At 35.1% G+C, this 17,713-nt stretch overlaps 1 protein-coding gene across 1 annotated transcript; it reads left to right on the top strand.

Annotated features, from left to right (window-relative positions):
- Positions 1–12,582: 12,582 nt before the first annotated feature.
- On the top strand, positions 12,583–17,019 carry COMMD3 (COMM domain containing 3). The gene is made up of 8 exons (XM_032775651.2): positions 12,583–12,760; positions 14,420–14,531; positions 14,631–14,694; positions 14,780–14,814; positions 15,153–15,213; positions 15,302–15,358; positions 15,454–15,513; positions 16,585–17,019. Exons 1-8 carry the CDS (start codon positions 12,622–12,624, stop codon positions 16,642–16,644), a joined length of 588 nt encoding a protein of 195 aa, XP_032631542.1. The 5' UTR covers positions 12,583–12,621; the 3' UTR covers positions 16,645–17,019.
- The last annotated feature ends 694 nt before the right edge of the window (positions 17,020–17,713 follow it).

The following is a 17,713-nucleotide window of genomic DNA, read 5'->3' as shown; positions in this document are numbered from 1 at the left end:
CCCATATCACAGGGTGGGTAAACTCCCAGAATCAGTGCAGCCTATGGATCATCAGCCCCATCACTGCCCCTTTCCTGCTTTGTCATTACTCTGGGGTTCAAAGCCAAGGACCTTCTATTCAGGAGAAAATTCATTTTAATAATAAAATATATAATAATTTTGTTATTTGTTTAGCATCAACAACGTGCTTAGAGCTATATAATGCACAAAAATAGCAGTCCTTGCCAGGAAAAGTTTGCAGTCTTAATGGTGCATACACAGAAGGCGAAACATTCAGGGAAATGAAGAGGTAAGGCTAACAGAGGTTTATCTTTATCTTCTTTTTTTTTTTTCTTTTTTTTGCCTCAGCACTTTCTCTTGGGTTTCATCAACTCAAGTTCAAAATTTCTCAGCATTGATTCCTTGTAAAGCTCCTTCAAATCAAGACTTTGCCCATATCGCCTGCCTAACACATGGAGCAAAAGTCAGACTGACCCCATATGCTAATTCAAATCTACACTGATGGTTTCAAGCTGTCTCAACTGCGCCTTCTCAGAGAAAATACTAAAAGAATAACAACATCCTTACTTGCAGATTGGAGAAAATTTTGGCCCTCTTCACATACCAATGGACTACATCCCTATTCAGTATCATTGAAAGAAAGAGACAGAGAAGGAAGAGGGGGGCGGGGGAACAACAGAAGATAGACTGAGACAGAAGGCAGCAGCAGAAACAAAGAATCAGTAGCTAGAGACCAAAGAAGGGAGGAATAGCAACAGAGAATGTCCAAAACACCAGTGTCCTAGCTTTGTAAAAAACAAAACACACACACAAAACACACCACTAAAAGCTAAAATAAAACCATGCACACCTGTGATGTTTTATCCTTTTCTGCTGTCGTGCTCTATGTATAGCTTTCTACTGCCTTTCTGTTCTTGTCCTCTCCCTTTCCTGCTTTCTCTTACTTGTCTATCTTAGTTTTTCTCATTTTTCATTCAATATGTCTCCCTCTAGCACTCAGACTCTCCTTTTTCTTTGTCTCCTGAAGCAGCATTCTTTTGTTCCTCTTTCTCCTTGCTCCTCTCTGGCTGTGTCTCTCTCTCCTTTTCTTCCTGTTCCTGTCCTCTCTTTCTTTTTTTATTTCTGCTCTTGCTTTCCTATTCTGCTTCCCATGTGTTTTCACTGAATACATGAACACAGAGCACAAGCAGTGGAAAATATTTTTAATTCCGATTCTCCTTTTCCATCTCCATATGCTCTTTAGCTGCTGTAGCTCTGTTAGCTTTAAAGCACACGTGAGGAAGTCACTTTTACGCCCATGTTCTTGAAAACTATCAACATCAGCATAGTGAAGTAAAAGCACATCGGAGGGGACGGTGTCAGAAAAGTTGCTTGTACTCCCTCCAGCACGTGGGCCACATTTAACAAGGTCAAGAGACAAGTATGGCCTATAGGCATTAGTTTGACAGGCCCTGCAAAAGGGATCATAATCTTCTTCCTTCTACCTGCCTACACTTTGCAATTAGGCATTTACACATGCAGGGTCATGAAGTTTCAAGTGATCTACTTCAATTCACAGGTTGACTGAGACTAGTGACAGACAATCATCTCTTTTCTGATTTGAATATTTTCAGCATGACTATGGGCATTTCCCAGGCACAAGACCATGGGAATCTTTTGTTTTCCTTTGCCCCACATGAAAGGGCATCATCCACACACCCTGGTGCTGACCACTCAGGGGTATGCCTCTTTGGCATGTGTTGCCCACTTCTTAGGGCAAAGCACAGTGCATTTCTGGAACCCTGCTCAATTCACTCCTTTGTGGTTCCATTAGCCCCTTGGTGACATTGTCTGCTCTGCTGTTTGCTCATGTCCCGCACATTTTGACACCTCTCAGCTGGCCTCCATGGGTTTCCAAGGCACTTGCTCCAGAGCTATTTGTCTTTTTGGAACCATCAAGCACCAGTAATTGCATGGTTTTCTTTCCTCCCTCGTTCCAGTACCTCCTTTTCTAACAACATACATGTCAAAAAAATGCAATAAGTGCCCAGTTTTACTGAATATTTTGCCCACACTTTCTGCTGAAGAAATCGCATTTGCATTGTTGTACAGGCTGACTACATGAGCTGTTATTGCCTGGCACCTATATTCTAGGGCAAAAGTCCAACTCAGTAGCGAGTGGGTAGTAGCCAAGCAAACTGAGGGACCCGAGGATTGACAGCCAAAAGGCTATGGGTCAGATCTTGACCCTGTTCCTCAGTTTTCACTCAGGCAACCTCTCATTGACTTCAAAGGAAGCCTTCCTGAGTAAAAACTGTGTGATAACCTCAGGATTTGGCTCTATGGATGTGCATTACATGTAGGTATTGAGAACAGGATTTCTGACTGAGAAGGTCAATTACTCTGTCAATGAACACATACCTTGATCTTATACAGCTACTATATACTTAAGACATTGCAATGCTGTGATATATGTGAAAATATTGGAATTAAGGAGTATCTAATATTTATTTGAACAAAGGGCATAAGATATTAAACCTTTTGTCAAAAGAAAAGGTGCTTCTAATACATAATTTTCCCATTTAAACAAAGAACTGATAGATGATTTTTAAAATAAGAAAATTCTTCATGTATAAGATAAACTGTACCTTTTCAGGGTATACTTTCAATATTTATATTCATGTATAACTAGATAAATTACACTTTCAGAGTATAGCATTTAAAATTGTTGATTATACCATATGCATAAAAATATTATTTATTATTTCAAACTCTTCACACATGCACATTGACAAATATATTTTGATTGTGTACTAAATAAAATTATAGCAAAAAAAAACCATATTGTTGAAAAAGACAGTGTTATTTTAGAAGAACCCCACTTCTCAGCTCCCTAAATCCTGATGTTGCAATGTGTGTTCACCTAAAACTCCCTCTGGAATCAGTAGAAATTTGGGATGTGCAAGCAATGCAGATTTGGGCCTTATATCTTAATGATGAACTAATTTTAAAAAAATCATCAGCAAGCTGTACAATTAAAACAAAACAAAACAAAACACAACAAAATAAAATAAAACAAAAATACACTCCCAGCTTCAAAGTCACTTCATATCCAAACTATAGGATCTTCAAATTCCTTCATATCCTTTGGATTCTTGGGATTCTTTTGTAAATCTAGCTCTACTTTTTTATCATCATCTCTACTACATCCACATTGCTTTATATCAGGAGTAGGCAACCTATGGCATGGGTTTCAAAGTGAGTATAGTCACCGGCCACTGGTCTGAGGGGCTCTGCATTTTACTTTAATTTTAAATGAAGCATCTTAAACATTTAAAAAACCTTATTTACTTTACATACAACAATAGTTTAGTTATATAGTATAGACTTATAGAAAGAGACCTTCTAAAAATGTTTAAATGTATTACTGGCACATGAAACCTTAAATTCGAGTGAATAAATGAAGACTCAGCACATCACTTCTGAAAGGTTGCCAACCCCTGCTTTATATTAATTAATGTAAGAAACTGCAAGATAGGATTCTAACATTTATGTTTTTGGCATAATAACATTCTTTTGCTTTGTGGCTCTTGTTAGTTTCGTTTTCACAGAATACTGACAAATCTGCAAAAAAATTTTCAACAATATGGACCAAATCTTGAAGTCCCTTCTCAGGCAACATTCTCTTTGAAATGCAGTGGAAGTCTTGGCTGAACAAGCACTTCAGGATCAAGCCTTACATGTAACATATATTTTCTGTAGTAAGTGTTAATACCAATTTTATGAGAACATTATAATTAGTATACGTACAGTTAAGCTCATATACAGGTAACATCCACATAGGTATCAACACCATCATAGTCTACAGTGTATAACAACATACAAAAACAGCAATTTTCCAGACTTTCCTTCCATTTTTTCCCATCACCCCAGGCCTAATGCTATTTGGTAAAGCAAGATTAGGGTATCTGATGACTCCTATTGATTCAAATGTGGTGCTAGGATGCCAAAATCCCCAAAAGTAAAAGAACCTTCCCCTATCACTACCCCATTGCTTATCCGTCTAATTCACCAACCAACCATTGTAATTTTCTCTAACAAACAAATAAATCTTGCATGAAACAGAGAGCACATGAATATAGGTATTTTTATGTGGCATTGCTAAATTATTAGAGTTAGGATCAGCATAAAGATCCGTCTCTGCTTTCCCATGTTGACCATCATGTAAATGTCATCTAATAATGGGCAGGATCCTAAACTGTATTTTGACATCAGAATTATTTGTACATGCTGAATAAACTCAGTGTTACAAAATCAGTAGGAACTATCCTTTACTCCTTACCCTGGCAAAATTCCATTGATTTCAATGGTACTACTTGTCTAAGGATTATTTTTGTAATTGTTGCAGGATCAGATCCAGTATGTGTAGCCATAAAATGAGATAATCCACATACCTACTGATTACTGCTCAAAATTATATTAATTGGCATCTTTCTTCATTTATGAATTGAGCCAAAAAAATTAAGAATGGATCAGGATGCTATAAATTGTTAGACTATATCCCTCTGAAAATATTGGTTTATATAGGGTAGTATTTTAATCTAAGAATTATGATTCTGATCCTGCAAACACTTAAACACAGGCATCATTTTCAGCACATGAATAGACTTGGATTTAATTGCTTACGTGTGTGCAGGATCTGACTGTATGAGCGCACTAGTTATGTCAGAAATGCTAGGCATTGGAATTGAAATATGTAATGTAACTGTAAGAAATCTAACACATTTCCTTCACACAATCTGTGAATTGTTTGATGTATAGAATTGTTTCAATGCAAGGTCCTGATACTTCCCCCATTGAAGTTAATAGGAGCAAAATAGAGCTCCCAAGTTGTCAGTACTCCGTATCAACATTAATTTTCATACATTATTATAGTTTTATAGATGATTAAAAGTGATCAGTGCAATATGCAATTGCTGATATGATCAAATCAAAATAATTTGACACCATACATAAATTCGCCCAATTTTGAAAACATTGCTCAGGTCAATGTAAGTATTTCAAGAAAACATCAATACGCTGTTCAAACTGTATTTGCTTTGGGATATGCAAGTTATGTTTTATGGTAGCTGATACCCCTTTTGAGATAATCTATATGGATGAGCGTTTCAACTGTTGTAAATCAGTGTAACTCCAGTAATTCAAGGAAGCTGCACTGATTTAAATAACCTGAAATCCTTACATTTTCTAAAAATTGCTCAGATATTCCCCACTAACTGTAACAGGAAATGTTGCAGTATAAGACCCACAGAATTTTATTTATCTACCTTAGCTGTTTCTAAAGTGCCTATCATTTTGGTATCTAAGCACCATTTTGGGCCATCTGTCAAACAAACAATTAACCCTCCCTCCCCCCCCATTTCAACTCTTTTAATTCTATAAAAATACAATATAATTTCATTCTAGCACTTGCTACATTGTTTACTTTCCTATCATTGTCACAGACCACATACTATTTTTGTGGCTCTTATAAAAATACTTTTGCTGCTTGCAACTGCTGAATCTTTCATGTGAATAGAAGTAAAACTACCATAGAAAAATCCCTGTAAATGTCAGATTATAGATAACTGTTTATATTTTGAGTATCTGTCTTCCTTGATAAGAAGCTAACTAGATATAGAGCTAAGAAAAACACTTTCTGTTTGTTACATAAACATAAAATTATTTTATCAGTTTGGCCCCGTGCTAAATCAGATTTTAGTGGCCTGATATTAAGCACCTGGAGACAAAGTGCTATCTAAAAACATGTTGCCTTAATTTCTTTTGAGGTTTATTTATTTTATAACTCACATTTGCTGAATGCCATCTTACAAAAATTACTCCTTTTTTGCTCTTCTGCCTAGTATGAATGTGACAGACTGTGAATGCATGGTGACAATAATAATCACTGAACATAATATTCTCTGTATAGGCTTCCAACAGTGAAGCTATGATCTTTGCAACAAGGAGATATAAACAGGTAAAGTAAGACTGATTTAAAACATTGACAAGTCTTAAAACGTATTTGGTTTGCTCTCCAAAAATACTTGTAAAATGAGATTCTTTTCAGTAAAACTAAATCATATGGAAATTTAAATGTGGAGGACAATTTCTCACTGTACTGAATGCATGTCTGTGTTTGAACCCTTCTTGGGAAGCATAAATTATATACACAACTTATAGATGTCTATGAATCATTTCAGCGTTGTAATTTGAATGGTAGCAAAATGTTCATATTAAAGTCTACCGCAATTACATGTACGTTGTCCATAAATACAGAATAAAAATATGAAAACCCAGAAAGATTTATTTTGTATCATACTTTGTCAGTATTTCAAATGGTGTTTATTTGCAATATAGGACTAAAATTTACATAAAACGAAATCAGCATTTCTGCTGAAGCAGCAGGCTTTACTTTTCGTGCTTCTCTCTTCACTGCTAAAGATTTGCACCCTTTATATAGGCCTCATTTATAAATCTCCATAAATCTGGTCACATATTCTAGAATTTTATCTTGAAGGAATATCAAATGTCTACATAGCCTACTTTGTTTGTGTGTGAGAAAGTGGGAGGCTGAGAATACAATAAATTGTAATTCATTTTATTAGCAAGACTTAAAAATCATGCTGAAACTCACAAAAAGGCAGAACTACTATTATATGAGATGTATTATATTATACTATATATTATGATGGTGCCTGCTAAAACATCTACGTAAGTCTTACATTATTTTAATAAATAACCCCTTTTATAGGAGCTCAGGCATAAGAGTATACAAAGTATGTCAAACAGTGGCACAGAGATATGAGGTCTCTGTCTCCAATCAATTTTATAGTGAAATTTGGTTTCAGTGGATTTGACATTTTTAAATAAAATGAGGGGGAAATACAGAACCTTTATGCTTTAAAACACTTGCTTGTATTGTTATAATTCAGAATTGGCTTTGATTCTTTGAAAGAGTGCAATTTCCCAGACTACTTCTGCCTCTGAATATTTATTAAAAGAAAAAAATTTAAATGACTAAGATGTTAACTTTTTAAAAGTGGATAATTCAGATATGCAGAATATAGACCTTCATAAAGATTTTTGTTTTTTGTTTTCTGGGCATAAGGGACTGTTCCCACGTGCCAAGGGAAAGTGGAAAAACAGATCTAGATTAACTTTATTCCTTGACAAATAGCAGTAATTTGTGACTAAGTCAAAATGAAGTCAATTATAGCAAATAGATAAAGCTTCTTTTTCATTTTTGTTTTTAACACCAATCCCACTTAATCCAGAAAGATTACAAAATTGGAAACATTAGTTTTCACTGTAAAACTGGAATAAGGAATTTTGAATACATGATTAGAAATAAACTAAACTACAATAGTTTTCATCAGAGGTTATAGAAAGTATACAATACATCCTTAATATTTTTGATATATTTCACTTAAAAACTGATTTGTTACATTATTGATCAGCACTATCTCTGGGCCACTTTTACGCATGTTTTGTTGGAGAGGCCCTTTCTACAACCAGACAATATATTGTATTGGATCAAGAATTCAATACTTATCCAAAAATTGCCAGAAAAGCTGCAAAATTATTTTTAGAAAATATATTATGACTAGTTCTACACTTATACCTAATGAAAGAAATACCTACAAGAGTCTTATCAACAGTACAATATGGGTCATGGTTTGGTTCAGGGCAGTATTTTGTTTTCTGCTAATGAAGATGGGAGAAATATTCCTGGGCCATTTTTGTGTGTATGTTATTTTAGTCTATCATTGCAATCATCGTTATTACAACAGTGATTGATCTAAGAAAGCAAACAGGGCCTACATTTGTCATGGGTTTCTCTTTAAGCATGTACCAAATGAAAGTTATGTTTCATGGTTACTATTTAATTATTCCTTACCGTTTTTCTTTTTCTCTTATAATCTGTTTCAAGCATTTTTTCCAATAAAATATGATCTATGAAAGGAAAACTCATTACTTACCTAAAAGAAAAGGGCAGGATCCTAAACTGTATTTTGAAATCAGAATTATTTGTACATGTTGAATCAACTCAGTGTTACATAATCAGTGAGCACTATCCTTTACTCCTTATCCTGGCAAAATTCCATTCAGTCAGTCTCTGGATCAAACTCATTGATGTCACTAATGGTTTTGCAAAATATCAATGACAGGATATCTCCTAGGTTATCACCATCTTCTTTTCCACTGGAGAAGACTACGTAGAAGACAAGATGCAAATCTAGAGCCTATGATTTTGGTCCAACTTCGTACACTTCATGAATAACTATTCTAGGCACACTAAATGATTTATCATTCAGTTTTGAATATTATTGCCATGCTAGTTGTAATGAATTCTTTATAGCTGAAAAAAATAGACAATGGGCTGTGGCAGTTAGTATGACTGATTAATTATTGTTCTAATCTTAATGTATTTACTTTATACCATTTTTAATATTCAGTTTAGTTTTCTTTTGGAAAATACAATCATTAGAGTTTTTAGTGTGTGTATATATATATATATATACACACACACTATGGGAGAGCAACAAAATAACACTTGTATTAACCTGACAAATTTGTGAATCAGTTTGACCTTCTATCTGAAAAGACAAAAGACTGAGCTCTTGGGGCAGATTAAATTAAAAATATGATTTTTGCAATGAAGATAAACTAAACTAATATAAAATCTTTTCATGAATTTCAGGCATTTAAGGAAATGCATCGATAATTATAATTTAGTTTTCAAAATGTTGTAAATTTAAAGAAAACTCTAGAGTATGAATTTCTGTAATAAGCTTTTGTGCTATTTATGTGTATTTCAAAATCTTTCTTTCAGTGGTTATCCTTTATTTTATAGCTGTGATCTCTTTTCCTCTGTAACTATATGTTCATATTTCTGTCCTAGCCTCCATTTTATGTTATCTCCTCTTTCCTCCATTTTATATAGCCTCTTTCATGTGTGGGTAAAACAGTCACTATATACTATTATTATATAACACAGCTGCACAGATAGCCTTATTTTCTCTCCCCTTTTTTCTATGGTCTTTCACTATTGCAAAAGGAAACTGACCAAGATCCCTGTCTGCCTAGGCTTCAAAGATCATAACTCCGGTAACTTTCACTTTGCAGCCAATGTGTCAAAACAAAAATATTGCTTCAAAATGTATAGCAGATTTCTAATTTTTATTTTCTAATAGTATGAATGCATTATCTTGAAGCCTAGTATGGTATGTATACAATACATTATATTTTAAGTGCCTGATCCTTCAGTCACTGGGTGCTACCCCCACTCCTAATTAGGAAGGTGACTGGGCCCTAAGTACACAAACTCTGTTTATACAATAGCTTGACAAGACAGCCCATAGATAGTACAAGAAAAATGGGAACTAAATGTTGTTCTTCTTGCTCATTTACATTATAGACTGTGCCAATGTTAACAGTCATATATAGACTCTTAGCCCATTTATTTTTCTTTTTTAAAGTAAAAATATATGTTAGAGTAACAATAAAGAATTTACTTAAGTAAGTCTACACAATGAGACTGTCTTCTTGAAAGGAAAACTACAGTAATTCTAAACCTATAAAACCTCTTACTCAGGAAAAACTCTCATTGACTTTAACTGCAGGATCAGGCCCTTTAGATATCTACCTATCCAGCTATCACTTGACACAGATATGAAAATTGTAAATGTTTTTAAAGATAATATGCTACTGTTTAATTACTTTGATAACTATAAATGGTGCTCCTCTCAATGAAAACTGTTTTTTCACTGCTGCTTCCCAATCTGTCCAATCTGCTGAAAAGCCCTGTCATCAACCTGCAAACAAAAAGTGATAGCAACATACTTCAGAAGATGAGCAAAATGGAAGTCTCAATTTATGTAATAATTGTGTTGATTTTAATTATATTGAATATTAAATATATGTATACTTTACCTGTTATGCTTACAAATAACAGCTAGGATGAGTAAAGCTGAAAGAAATTAGAGAAAAATATGTTTCTATTTTTTTTTTTTACTTTATGCATTTGGCAGCACAATGTGTATAGATGACAGTTTCACTGTTTCTTCTGTCATCTGTCCAGGTCTTTAACATAACAACAGGAGAGAGAGAAATCTTTTTAAAAATAGGAAAACGTGATTTTAAAATCACAAAAATAGACAGGGACACTCAGGAGAAGGTGTATACTTTTACATCATATTTTAAAATTACCTAGGTTTTAAATTGATGGGTGTCCCTTTAAGAAAAATTCTCCTTGACTTTAGCTGGAGTTTTGCTTGAGCAGAATGGCAAAGAACATTCAAGTATGCAGGACAAGTATCATGTCTAAAAATGTTTTAAATTGTTTTAATTTTTATTCAAGGATTGTCATTTTATTTTTATGCAACAGAATTCGTATATTATCATGATAAGGCCTTTTTCACTGAGGATGTCAAAGGAGAGTCAATCACATGATTTGGTCCTTAGCTGACTCACAAATACATGCCATCAGACGGCTTTATTATTTATTATAGACTGTCAATCTTAAAACACAGCATTTAAATAACAGGTAAACAAATATAAAGTGCTTATATAACATATTATGTCAACACCTTGTATCTCAGGAATATATTACTTACAGGGTCATCAATCAAAATAATACTATTTCTCAGGTGGCATTTATCTACACCAGTATTTTCCATATGTGAGAATGCATATTATATTGTTGCTATAGTGATAATATAGTTGTAGTTAAAGAAGCATTTTGCTTCTAAGCCCCTATTTCGGTTGCATATAATTTAGCAAAATTTACCATTTTGGTTGACATTTCTCCTGGCAGTTCATTAACCTAAATATGACTTACTGGGAAAGCTTGGTAAAATTCCATCCAACCAGTTTCAGATAAAAGTTTATCATGTTTATGAAATTTTTTTTAGGCAGCACTTTTTTCCACACTCATATTACTCTAAACTAATTTAATTTGAAAAATTATGCTTTAGTAAATTTGTAAAAATATTAAGAAATAAAAGTATTAATGAGTTAAAATAGTTGTGCTGCAATACCTCATTTTCTTTATTGTTTCAAGGGTCAAGTCATTGGAAGATTTGCAGCTGACTTCAGATAGGAGCAGGGCTAAGCCCACAGTGCAATAATTCAGATAAACACAAACTATGTGAATATATCGGAATATGCTCATTGAAATACATATTTTAATAATTACACATTCAAGCAAACAGTATATTTGTATCAATGTGTGATCATTTGGATCTAACTCAAGTAAATGCACAGAAACTTGTTTTTGTATTTTTTTAAAGACATGCAAATAGTACATTAATAGAATGTTACAGATGAGATTTTAAACACACAAATTACTCACAAAATTCATGGATAGTGTTTCCACAGCAACATTGTATAGTTCATATATTTAAACATAGATATATTGCCATATATATTAATAGAAAATTCTACATATATGAAAAAGAGCTGAGTTATATTTACCGTGGAAATCATAGCATTAAGGCTTAAATCCACAAAGGTATTTAGTCTCTTAACCTCCACTGATTTAAATGGAAAACCTTGTGAGTCTTGGTGGAAAGTTCTCTGACTTTTGTGTATGTAAACTCGCAACCATAACATTACACTGATATATTTTTTTTCATTTTATAGGTATACATATTACAAAATGTCTTTATGTACAAAAGAAACATTTAAGGCCGCAATTCTACAAATACTCATGGGACTAATAGTATGTAAAGTTAAGCATGTGAATAAGTGCTTGCAAGATCAGGGCCTGTTACTGTATTGCATAATGGAAGAACAAATACTAAATGAAACAGATTCAGATTTCCACAGCACTTGAGAAAGTATCAGGCCAAAATATAAAATATACATCTACCATTCCAGCTTTTAAAATATATTACATAATAATACATAAATAGTAATTATTGTTATAGACAATTCTAATGACCTCTCTCCATAGTGTCCATCTACAATATAACAGTAGAGTTATTCAGCAATTTATTTGTGCCATTCCTACAGGAACGAGAGGCATAAAAAGGTCTGGAAGCTGCACATTGATGTAAATAACATGTAATACATTTCACAAATGATAATGTAAACCATAGTAAGATATATAGCAGAAAAGAGGAGAAAAAATGCATTCCCTGGGGCTGGAAAGTTATTGAAAGTTCAGAGCCAGGGTAAAGCCAGTTTACAGCGTGCGGGTGGAATTTCCTTGGCTGTTCCCTACAAATAAATCAGTGGTAGTATTTACACTGCAAAAAAGGCGGGGGGGGGGAGAGTTAACACCAAAAGTGTGTAAAATTCATGGATGTCCATTAGATTTTTATTATTTTTAGTTAGAAAATGGCTTTGCTCCTACCCTGGTAAAGGAGACATAGAGGACATTGAAAAGGGGGGGAGGGGTTAAATACAAAAGCACTTATGTGTGGTGTCTAGCTCGGCAGAAAGGGTGCCTAGCTTCCAACAGCCGCAGCAGCTCCTCTCGCATTCTGGGACTGGGCTGAAACAAGCAGCCGCTGCCGATCTAGCTCCTCCGGAGCTGCGAGATCAGCTGAGCCTTGGTGTCACGTGGGCCGTGTGTCGAAGGTCACAGCGCTCACAATGGAGCTGTCGGAGTATGTGCAGAGCGGCTTGCAGATCCTAGCCGATTCTGGCTGCTTTTCTCCTAGCGCCTACGCGGTTCTGCTCCAGACGGCTTTCCAGAGCCTGCTCAACGCCCAGGTGGACCGGGTAGCTTTAGGTAAGCTATGCTTTTCGAGTAAGAGCCAGGAGAGGAAAGGAGCCTGCAGTGTCTTTCTGGGCGCTGGAGAGAAACAGGGAAATGGATCTATTTTTATCTTCTGCTACATTATTGTGACTTGTGTTTGCAGCTAATTGTAGGCTAGAGCCAGACCCCTAGACTCCTGTACTGTAACACATACTATGCCACTTGCACCAAGCAAGACAGACACCAATGTAATCGCTTACCCACGTAGTGTTCTTCCCTCATGTTTGTTATTTCACTGCTGAAATAACTGTGCATTTCTTGCTTGTGGCCTAAAAGAGATTGCAAGCTCCAGTTAAATGAAAGGAGCTTGGATATTTTTGGACAGTTGCGTAACTATCACTTCTTGTCCTGGCTGGTTATTCGAAACAGCTCTATAGGGGGGTTAAGCTACGTATATTTGCCAACGGGAGAGGTCAAGATGAAGATGGCATGGGTCAAATTTGTATGTGGCAGTGGGTCCAGTTTGGTTTTGGCAGCTGCAGTCCCAGTCTTTAGTTGATGCCCCTTATAAGTGCTTTTAATTCCCAGCTCCGTTTATTTTCAGTTCAGTTTGGGTTATAAAAATCTGTTGCCTGGTCAGTAATTGCACATGCAAAGTAATCCTGTGTTGACATTTGACATGCAGCTTCGCACAGCAGTAGGGTGGAACAACAGGATTTGTTTTAATTATTCGGCTAGTGACTGCAATATAATCCACAATGTTTGTTGGAAAATGCAAATAACTAGGGGGGTGATTGTAGCTAAAACTGTAATTACTGAACAAAATTATAATTTATTTGGGGGAGGGGTTAATCAGTCTTTGGTAAAATTTAATCTGCAGACAGTTCCGAAGTAAATTGTTATTCGGAGAAGTATTTACTGTAAACGTTAGTGCTTGGGTGTTTAATTATGTGATGTATATAGCAATTAAAACGAAGGCATCCGCCTGTTTGTGTCCGGGAGTCCTCCTGGGTCACGAACAAAAGTTGTTTGTTTTATTTTCTGTGTGGGATGTTTCTTCCTATGGCAATCCCAGCAAATCCGTGCAATTAGTTTATAATTTACATTATTCTTAATTGGGATCATTGAATTTAATTCTATAAATGAACAGAATAAAATAGGGGTAGGGGATGGATGGAAGGAGCAGTTAGGAGAAAAAGAGATAATTTACTCAGAAAACCTGTGAAACCTTTGTATTTATGTTCTTTTAAATTTTATGAGCCGGATTCTGATCTCGGTTATACCGATGTAAATCCGGAGTAATTTACAAACTGGTGTAGTCGAGGTCAGATTCTAATTCCATGTCTCTGGTGATAAGGCTCTGAGATATGCTTGCGGGTGGGGTGATGGGAAGTTAAGGGTTTCCCTATGATACCTAAGATTTTTAATGGGTTGAGGGGAGATGCATGTACCCACTTATTACTGAAACTAACGTCTTAGCAATGATTTTCACAATATGAAAATTGCTGTGTTTTGTGCTGTATTTAGTTTAATAACTTGCCTACATATTTAGTTTCCTGCCACCCTCTGAATTATGAAACATTTTACTTTGTAACTTCTTAGAACAGTTCATTTTAAAAAGAAAGAGACGCCCTTTTAAGTTGTTTTCAGGCTTCAGGAACAAGTATATCATCAGTCATTCATTTATTTTAGATCACCCAGTCTTGAAACATATTGACCCAACAGTATTAAAACATTGTCATGCAGCAGCTGCAGCTTGTATACTGGAGGCTGGAAAACACAAAGCCGACAAATCTGCTATAAGGTATTTTGAAGCCGCCCTATTTTTCTAGTGGCTGTTTCTTTAAATTATACTGCTAATTTCTATTCAAAGACTAATACACTTCTGTTTTTCTCTCTCTAGCACATGTCTAGAAGACTGTAAATTTGATAGAGAGAGAATAGAGCAATTTTGCACCGAATATCAGGTTTTAAGCCAATTTTAAACTATATTTCCCTTTTATAATTATTCATTCAGTAGAAGTTGGCAAATACATGTTTTCCTTTTTTCAGAAAAACAAAGATACGTTGGAACTCATATTGGGAAGGTAGGTTATTCTGTCAACAGAAATCATTTTTCAGTTAGATACTATTTAAACAAGCAAACAAAAAAACCCAGATGTATTTTGGGGGGAATTATAATGAGCTATTTAAATGATTAAAGTAACAAATCGTTCAATTGTATTTAATACTTTTGAACACAAATTTAAACAAAATATGAACTTTCCTTTTCCATTTAACACTCTCTTCTTTAAATAAAGTTGTGAACTTTTGAACAATCATTTGAGGAAAATCGTAAAAACTTGTTAGGGTTTGTTTACCAAAAGCCTTGAAGAACTGACCTTTAGTTTTAGGGTAGGATACACATAACCATTGTATCTTTCAGTATAGGCAGGTGTCCTCTGCACGTAACCGATGTTTCTTGGCGCCTGGAATATCAAATCAAGGTAATCTTACCACATTAGGAAACTTTGATTTGATTTCCTTCTCAGTGGTAATGTCTGATTTTCTGTGTGTGTTTTATGATCACTTTAGACCAACCAACTTCATAAAACTTATCGACCTGCCTATTTGGTGACCTTAAATGTGGAGGTACTGTATATCACTTTTCCTAGCATAAGTAGATAAAAGGCAACTCCAGGCTCAAGACACATTTTAATTAAACAGGTGTTATTCTTTTCCTTCAGAACAGCGACTCAAGATCACACCCTGACGTTAGTTTTAGTTGCACTATGGAACAGTTACAGGTATTTTCTTATATCATCACTGTTTCTGTATTTGACTCCAGCGCTGTGAATTTTGATCGGGTGTCAATCAACCGCAAAGTTTGTAAACAGTTCAAAAAATATATGAAGTTGGGACGAATGCCTTTTGTAAAAACATATTAAATGAAATATTGTATTGTATCTGTACTTCTGATGTGAAGCTGCCAGCTACGCGAAATTAATTAGCTGCGAATTACTCTTTTGTTGGTATGGCTTTAGAAACGGATGGAAAACATTTCTTAATGTAATGTTAATCTGAAAGGAAATCCATCAATTTTCTACAACTTTAATCTCCTGTGATACAGAGAAAATATAAAGGAGAAAATGGTATGGTATTTGGATAACCACTGCATGATTGATTAATGTGTATAAACTGAAGAGTTTTAGTCGGTGCTAATTGCACCTAAAGAGGAAGTAATGAATTGAAATATACATTGATCTCTACTTAGCAATTAAGCATGTAATTAAGTGGTTGGAGGGCTGTTATACTGAAAAATATTAGGGAAAAACTGTGAAAGACTGTGGGGGAGATAGGGGGATGCAAAGATTCCAATTACAAATTTAAAACTCAAGTGAAATGTTTCCCAAAAACTTTGTTTTACCTACAAAGATATAGTTTGGTTAGGTTTAGGTTTTTCTGAGTTAATTAAATTTGACATGCTTTGATTGCTGGATTGTGTTGGCGTAAAATTTGACATTAAATATTTTCAAAATATTTGAAATTTGCCTATGCCTATTGTGATAAGTATCTTTTAATGTTAACTGTGAATACGCTGCTGATACATCTTCGTTTTAAAAATGCACTTTAATATTTTAGTAACGGATCCACGTGAAAGGTTACTTTTTGCAAATATATGTGGAACACTTTAAGCATTGCAGCATAGTAAAAGTTATTGCTTTAATTGACATTTAAATTTGTATCAAATATAAAAGTCCTCTTGAGACAAGTGCTGCTATTCCCATGTTGAGTATCTAAAAATAATGTATATTTGTCTCTATTAATAGCCAGCTTGTTGCAAAATATATTCTAAAATGAAATACTCCATCTTTTAGGATTTAGTTGGAAAACTAAAAGATGCAGCAAAAAGCCTAGAAAGAGCATCTCAGATGTGATCGAAGAAAACTGACAATCCGCTGGGTTCAAGAGGAAGAAAAGTGCACTGACTCCTAACAGTTTCTTCGTAGGGAACATGCTTAATCAATTTTCTTCTTTTTAAAATATCATGTAGTCACAAACTTAGACCTTATTACTTGTGTATCAGCTATTGAATCTGAAATTCTGTATTCTAGTAAGTGTAACTACTCTTTCTGTGCAGTCAAATTTATGTTCTTTGTTGAAGTCCTGTTTTCTTATCACAACTGTTCTTACATTAGATGGCTAGATAATTGATTTGTCTTTAAAATATTCACTTTATTTTACTTTGTGCTTTCTTCTGAAATATTATTTTTCCACACGTTATAATAAAATGGATTAACTTCTTCTCTCCATTTTTGTGGATGGAAAGTTCCCAAGGGGAGGAAACAGCAGCTCCATTTAAAATGACATTTCCATAGAGGAACAGTATTATCGTTCAAAAGGCAAAAACTAGTTCAGTGCGATACTGTTAAGGTTCTATCGATATGATTTGTTAGATTGTAATGCCGTTGTCCCTCCATTGCTGTACCCTTCACTCCGAGTGATGTTGTATCTTGGATGAGATTAAAATTCACTCAAACTTTACAGTGGGAGGCAAAACTGCGAGTCGTTGATCTTGCCCCGGATTTATTCATTAAAAACTCAGAGCAAGCACCACTCCACAGAGGCAGGCAATGGGTCAAGCTCTGCTCTTGCTGAGAAGTCCATCCTGTTATTTCAGTACGGATGTAGAGTTGGAACTGAAATGGGACCTGCGCTGTCTCCACAACCTCTACAGACACACACACACACCCCTTCTGCCGTATTGTCTGAAAGCTTGTCCTTCCATGAATTATACTCTGTGTATGAAATCAGTGTTGATACATAGCTCTGCTTCCACTGATCCTCTTCCTCGCAGCCGCTGTTTTTAATCGACAGGCGGGGGGAACTCAACTGTTAAGAGACTAAGCACCGGTTTAAATACAAAAGCGAGGTAGGCTCCTGCAGTCCTGACTCGGGCAAAACGCTGAGGCGCTCAGGTGAGACTGCAACTGTTGGGTATAGCGC

The sequence above is a fragment of the Chelonoidis abingdonii genome, chromosome 2, assembly GCF_003597395.2.
Source record: "Chelonoidis abingdonii isolate Lonesome George chromosome 2, CheloAbing_2.0, whole genome shotgun sequence".
In the NCBI taxonomy this organism is placed as follows: Eukaryota; Metazoa; Chordata; order Testudines; family Testudinidae; genus Chelonoidis; species Chelonoidis abingdonii.
The sequence above is the reverse complement of the archived record's forward strand: the minus strand, read 5'-3'. Positions and strand labels throughout refer to the sequence as shown.